This window comes from Danio aesculapii, chromosome 23, assembly GCF_903798145.1.
Source record: "Danio aesculapii chromosome 23, fDanAes4.1, whole genome shotgun sequence".
NCBI lineage: Eukaryota > Metazoa > Chordata > Actinopteri > Cypriniformes > Danionidae > Danio > Danio aesculapii.
The window spans coordinates 46,844,552-46,851,744 of record NC_079457.1 but is presented as its reverse complement, the minus strand read 5'-3'; the positions used below and the strand labels follow the sequence as shown (position 1 = coordinate 46,851,744).

At 39.5% G+C, this 7,193-nt stretch overlaps 1 protein-coding gene across 3 annotated transcripts in view; it reads left to right on the top strand.

The window, feature by feature from the left end:
- Window positions 1-3,772, top strand: part of LOC130217197 (glutathione hydrolase 7) — a 45,477-nt gene extending 41,705 nt beyond the window's left edge. For all 3 annotated transcript variants that reach the window (XM_056449259.1, XM_056449257.1, XM_056449258.1), the window contains one exon: window positions 2,283-3,772. In XM_056449259.1, coding sequence (XP_056305234.1) covers window positions 2,283-2,452 — 170 coding nt within the window. In that variant the 3' untranslated portion in view covers window positions 2,453-3,772. The remainder of the gene's footprint in view (window positions 1-2,282) is intronic.
- The last annotated feature ends 3,421 nt before the right edge of the window (window positions 3,773-7,193 follow it).

Genomic DNA, 7,193 nt, shown 5'->3' with positions numbered 1-7,193 from the left:
TAGGCTGGTTCAAGCTGTTTTTTTCCAGTAGGGATAGTGAAAGTAACCATAAAGTTGAATCTCTTCTTCTCCAATTTCACAAGCCACTTGCATGTGTTTGGGGAGTAACTGATGAATGTTCATCTGTCATACAGCGCTATTGTGGCTGAGGTGTGTCACATGACAAACATGACGTGTCGCCATGGAAACATTAAGGGTGAACATTCCAAAAATAAAGGTCACCTAAAAAAACGGACTCCCCGGTCCAGAATATATTAAACCAGTGCAAGAGTTAATAACAGCAGTAAAGCAGCGCTGGTAGAGTTCATATAGCAAAACTAAAGACACGTTTTATTCACTCGCCTTTTTTGCATCATTCTTTGTTCAATCTATTGTCATGTATAGCTGCACTGCAGAAACAAACTTTTCTTAGTCATTTTGTCTCGTTTCCAGTCCAAACATTTCTAGAACTGCTCGATCTTGCAGATTCGCACTCTACAACATCAGAAAGATCCGACCCTTCCTATCTGAACATACAGCTCAACTCACTGTTCAAGCTCTTGTTTTCTCCAAACTGGATTATTGCAACTCTCTGCTAGCCGGGCTTCCAGCTAACTCTATCAAACCTCTTCAGCTGCTTCAGAACGCAGCAGCACGAGTGGTCTTTGATGAACCCAAAAGAGCACATGTCACTCCGCTACTCACCCGTTTGCACTGGCTGCCAGTTGCTGCTCGCATCAAATTCAAAGCTCTGATGTTTGCTTACAAAGCGACCTCTGGCTTTGCTCCTTCTTATCTGCTCTCACTTCTGCAGATATATGTGCCCTCCAGAAACTTGCGTTCTGTGAATGAACGTCGCCTCGTGGTTCCATCCCTAAGAGGGAAGAACTCTCACATTCAATCTGCCCAGTTGGTGGAATGAACTCCCTAACTACATCAGAACAGCAGAGTCACTTGCTGTCTTCAAGAAACGACTAAAAACGCAACTGTTTAGTCTCCACTTTCCTTCCTAATCTGTAACTGCCTCTCTGGCTATACCACTAACTGTACTCTCTCTCTGTCTCTCAAACAAAAAACATTACTAATGCTTTGCTTCTTAGAGTTAACACACCTGAAACTTGTCTATAGCACTTGTTCACTGCTGCTCTTATAGTGTGTAAATTGCTTCCTTGTCCTCATTTGTAAGTTGCTTTAGATAAAAGCGTCTGCTAAATGACAATGTAAATATCTAAAAAACCGTAACTCAAGATTACTAGACAAGAAAAATGGCATGAGAAAATGAAGTGATGCTTCAAACTTCTGTTTATATCTCATTTTCTGACCCCATTGCCAAATATTGTGGCTTGTTTTAAGTAAACAATCACTTAATTTTGAGGTGTTTTTTTAGAAATACAGACATAATTTCTCATGTGATTTCATGTGTCTAGTGTGTATCTTAATTTAAATGTCTTTTTAGATATTTATATTGAAAACAGGACAAAACTTTAAATTTTTTAAGTTTTTTATTGTATTTTATTAACTTTTTAAGTTTTTTATTGTATCATTATAACAGCTCAGGGATGTTCGAAGATCAACATGTTTGTCCACTTCCTAAGGATATTAGTTCTGCTTTTGAATAAAGGGTTGGATATAAATGCTTTTCTTGTTTAGTTTTTATAATCCGACTCATCGATTAATCGAAAAAACAATCGACAGATTAATGGATTATTAAAATAATAGTTAGTTGCAGCCCTGGCACTGTTTGAGTCATGTTGTTTCTCGTGTTGTACTTGTTAACCTGGTGACGGTCGGGCTGTTTTTCACTGCTGTTCTGTTACTTTTCCTGTTGAGCCACAATCAAATGCAGTCTCAGAGGATTTAGCTCAGAGTACTGTCTGTTTCAGTCTGTCAGGGCTCCGTCTGTGTTTTAGCAGCCTAAAATCACTGATATTGTGTGTGTGTGTGTGTGCGAATTCATGTGTGTGTGTGTGTGTGTGTGTGTGTGTGTGTGTGTGTGTGTGTGTGTGTGTGTGTGTGTGTGTCTGTCTGTCTGTGTGTGTCCCTGTGTCTCTCTGTGTGCCTGTGTATGTACATTCGTGTGCATGCGTGTGCGTGTGTCTCTCTGTCTGTCTGTGGATGTACATGTGCGCATCTGTGTGTGTGTGTGTTTCTGTTTGCGTGTCTCTGTGTGTGTCTGTGCATGTACATTCGTGTGCTTGCGTGCACTCTATCTGTCTGTCTGTGTGCGCATGTATCTGTGTGTTTGCTTGTCTGTGACTGTGTGTACGTATTTGTGTGTGTGTTTTGTGCGTGTGTGTGTGCAGCTGTGTTCCAGGAGGCGGATGTGAAGGCTCTGCAGGCGAAGGGTCATGATGTGCTGAGGGTGGAGCGTCTGTCTCTAGTGGAGGGAACCCGCAGAACCAACGACCTGATCATCGGCGTCAAGGACCCCCGCAGCAGCGACGCCGCCGCACTCTCCATGGCCATGCCTTAGACACACACACACACACACAACTACACCCACTCAGACATTCACAATCACACAGATGTTCAATTACAGACACGCATAAGCACTCACTCAAACACACACACATATACGGTACCTACACACAAGCACACATAGACACACCCACACTTACTCAGACACACAAACACACTCAGAAACACAAATATACACACATATACATATATACACCCTCGCAGACATACACAATCACACAGATGTTCGATTACAGACACGCATAAGCACTCACTCAAACACACACACACATACGCACACACATAGTACCTGCACACATAGACACACCCACACTTACTCGGACACACAAACACACTCAGACACACATATATACACACTCACAGACATTCGCGTACACACACACACATATACATACACAAATTTTAACTCTCACATATCTACACACACCCACATTCACTCAAACGCACAGACACACACCTGTACACACACACACACATACCTACACTCACTCAAACACACAGACAAACACTCATTCACATATTCTCTCACACACACACACTCTCAAACAAAGACATATGCACACACATATATAAAACTACACACACATGTAATCACACAGACATATGCATGCATACATACAACTACACACACACACACTAGCACAAAAACACACTCAGACACACAAACCTACACTATAAACACAAAACTCTCTCTCACACACACACACACACAAACACACACACACAGTGATGATGATGATGACAGCTGAATGATGGCAGTGTGTGTCATTGATGAAGAACGACTCTGGTTATCTCCCATGAGCTGTCAGATCACGTGCGTATCAATCCTCATCGTTATTTATTGTAGACACTTTGCACTTTGTGGAAATCTAGTGAGGTCATCAGAACCATAGATATGTCAATGCAGATGCCACATTCAGCAGAGACGTTCAGGCGTCCGCCATCCTGGAACAGTCAAGATGACACACATCTGCAGCCGGTGTACACAACACTGGGATTTAAAAGTGAAACCTTCACAGTTGTGTTTATATTTGCATTAACTCAATATTTACAGTACTGAGCACTCAGCATAACTCGATATACTCAATATTTTAAACTGTGGTAACTTCTAAGTGTCCTGTCAGCTAATGCCTTTGTGTTGCTGTATTGCTAATGCTAATTAGCAAAGTCTCCTCTCGGATTCTGTTGCAGATAGATATTTATACACGTGTAAATCTGTTCTTGAAGACGGTTCACTTGCTCTCTAATGTTTATGGATTGACTTTTATCATTTGAGTTTTGCAGATGGGTCAATAAAGCAGCCTATAGAAACTAACGAGGCATCTATGTTTATACATCTATGATCAAGACTTAAGAATCCCGCCAAACTAAAGAACACTGCAAAGAAATGCTTCTCCCGCTCGGTTCTTGGCATCTTTCGGGTCCAGATATCAAAAAATTCTTCAATCATGGAGATTTTTCTAGTTTCTAGACAAGTTTTTTTCTAGACGAGTGAAAAATGTTTTCAGAAACGAGTCAAAATTAAGTGAGTTTTTCCATAAAACAAGCAAAATAATCTGACAAATGAGGTCAGAAAAATAATCCTGTTTTTGATTTGAATTAAGATTGTTTTTCAGGAGAATCACACTTTATTTCTACTTATTATTACAGAAAACAAAATGTTTTTACTGGTCTGCACCATAAAGAAATATCCCTTAAAGAAAAGGTTCTGTATTTTGGGATTTACCTTTTTTTCCCAGTTTATTTACAGTTATGAATTAAATTATAGAACTTTTATCAATTTTCCAGTGCTGGGTTGCGGCTGGAAGGGCATCCGCTTCGTAAAACATATGCTGGATAAGTTGGCGGTTCATTCTGCTGTGGCGACCCCAGGTTAATAAAGGGACTAAGCCGAAAAGGAAATGAATGAATGAACTTTTATCAATTATATAGATTAGGTTTACCATAATACCATATGTACCATTATAAGAATATGTTCCTGTACGGTCACACTTATATTAAGTGCCCTTAACTACTCTGTACTTGCATCAAAAATAAATACAATGTACTTACTGTGTTCATAATGTATTTGAGAACACTTGTGGTGCTCTTGAGTTGGGATAGGGGTAGGGTTATGGACAGGTTTGGTGGTATGGGTAGGTTTAAGGGTGGGTTAAGGTGTAAGGAATGGTCAACAGTGTATTTACAAATGAAATTACAGAAGTTAATTACAGATGTAATTACATACAGGTGTTTAATCAAGCGTAAGTACACAGTAAATACATGTATTTACACAGTAAGTACATTGTAACAAATTATTAATTTCAGTGTAAGTACATACTAGTTAAGGACACTTAATATGCATATATATATATATATATATATATATATACACACACACACACACACAGGGGCGTAGCGGACATTTTAAAAGTAGGGGGACGGGTGTATGAGATCATACGTTCATATAATTATTATTCACCTGTTTCTAAATGGTCTGTCTCTAAAAGTGAGGGGGACATGTCCCCCCCGGTTGCTATGCCCCTGTATGTATATGTATATATCACATCAAACTAAAAGCCACTTTTTTTTTACTTTTCAAAGTCAAAAGCAGAGTTGGATGAAAGATCAAGCTCCCACGATCCAATACAAAATACAACAATAAAATACAAGAGCATAAATAATTAAAGGAATAAAATGGAGATTTTGAAAATGCTTCTTGATTTAAGAGTTTTTATATATTTGGACTGGAAACGAGACGAAAGCTTGAAGCAAGAAAAGCATTTTTTTTACAGTGTACCTATTGTAAAGGGAACCAAACACAATGTTAGTCTTTATCTGGAGTGCATCTGAGCACACTTTTATTTTTAAAATCGTGCATGAAGTGCATTGTGGGACGCTTGAAAATGTCAAAATAAACTGTGCTGGACACTTTTTGACTGCTTTTTAAAAAAATTGATCCTTCCAGACATTTGAGCTAGAGACCTGAATGTTTTTAAAGTCATGAGAAACTACTTTGCTTAACTTCTGTACAAACTTTTGCTGTTTATTTAGTGGCTCTATTTTAATGATCTAGGCTCAAAGTCTAAAGCGCATGGTGCAGAAGCATTAAGGGCATGTCCGAATCCACTTTTGCTATTTTAAGGATGGAAAGATATGCACTGCGCCGGGCACATGGTCTAACAGGGTTGAGCTTATTCTCTTAATGAGTTATAGGTGTGTTTTGAGCAAAACCTGCATTAAACCAATCAGAGTCTCATCTCTCATTCCCTTTAAGAGTCAGCTGCATCGCACATTTGCTATATACATGGCAGACTTTGTAAGTGGAAAAACTGAACGCTCACTAGCGAGAAAACCGTTAAACAGCAGCACGAGGATAAAGAACGGGCCTCCTACATTCAGCCTCTTTACTTTCTCTTTACTCCTTTAATTTCGAGGAGTAAGGAAACGGTGGAAACTCACTCCACTGAAGACATCCATTAGCCGACATATTTATTTTCATTTGTTAAGCACAGAGATTTGTTTCTAAACCATTTCTAATTTCAGTTCTAATTTCCAGCAAAGGAATAAATGAACAATAATACTGAAGTGTGGTCAAAAAACTGAGTTATATCCAAACACATGTCCTGTTCTTATACCCCATATGGTGATGCAGACGTCTCCAAAACCCGACAGGTGGACAAATCTAAACTAGTTTGTATTAAAACAAATATAAGTCTGCATATAATAAATAATAATAACATTATACGAAAGCAAATTGTCATGAATAAACTAAACCCCCCCAACAAAAATATCTTCTTTTTAAAAATATCTTCAAAAGAAATTGAGGATAAAATATAGAGGGGGCTAATAATTCAGACGCCAACTGTACTTGTCTTATTCCATTAGCCAATCAATATACGATTTTGAAAGTGAATTTGCAAAACATGAAGGAAATACAACTTTCCTACAGTCACATGAATGCGAAGGTCATTTAACATATTGCATAACTGCTCTCTGCAGTCATAACTAACTCTGTGGTGTTGTTTTGAATTGTGGATGTCAATTCTAATGTATTTATTAAAGCAAATAATGTTTGCTACGCACATCCCTACTGAAAAAAAACAGCTTAAACCAGCCTAGGCTGGTTGGCTGGTTTTAGCTGGTCAACCAGGCTGGTTTTAGAGTGGTTTTGGCCATTTCCAGCCTGATCCTAGCTGGTCAGGCTGGGAGATGACCAGCTAAAACCAGCTTAGCCAGGCTGGGAGCCCAGCCAAAACCAGCAATGTCCATCTTAAACCAGGCTGGTCAAGCTGGACTTAAATGGTTTTAGCTGGTCATTTCCAGCCTGACCAGTTAAGACCAGGCTGGAAATGGCCAAAACCCCTTTAAAACCAGGTTGGTCAACCAGCTAAAACCAGTCAACCAGTCTAGGCTGGTTTAAGCTGGATTTTTCAGTAGGGATGTTTGTTCTTCTGAGAGACAATCAGTTGACTCACACTGACATGAGCTCCTCTTAAAGACAGTTCACCCAAAATGTCCTCGTCCAGGAAGTCTTTGTGATGTATCAAGAGCCACAGTATCCAGAGTAGTGTCAGCAAACCAAGGACGAACCACATCCAAAGGGAGTAACTGGACGTAAGAGGAAGCGGTCTAAGACCTAACCCGCACTGCATCCAAAAGACAAAACCACAGCTGATCAACTCACTGCAGAATCAAATATGCACCTCAACTTTCCTGTTTCCACTGTTCGTCAGGAGCTCCACAGAGTCAATAAT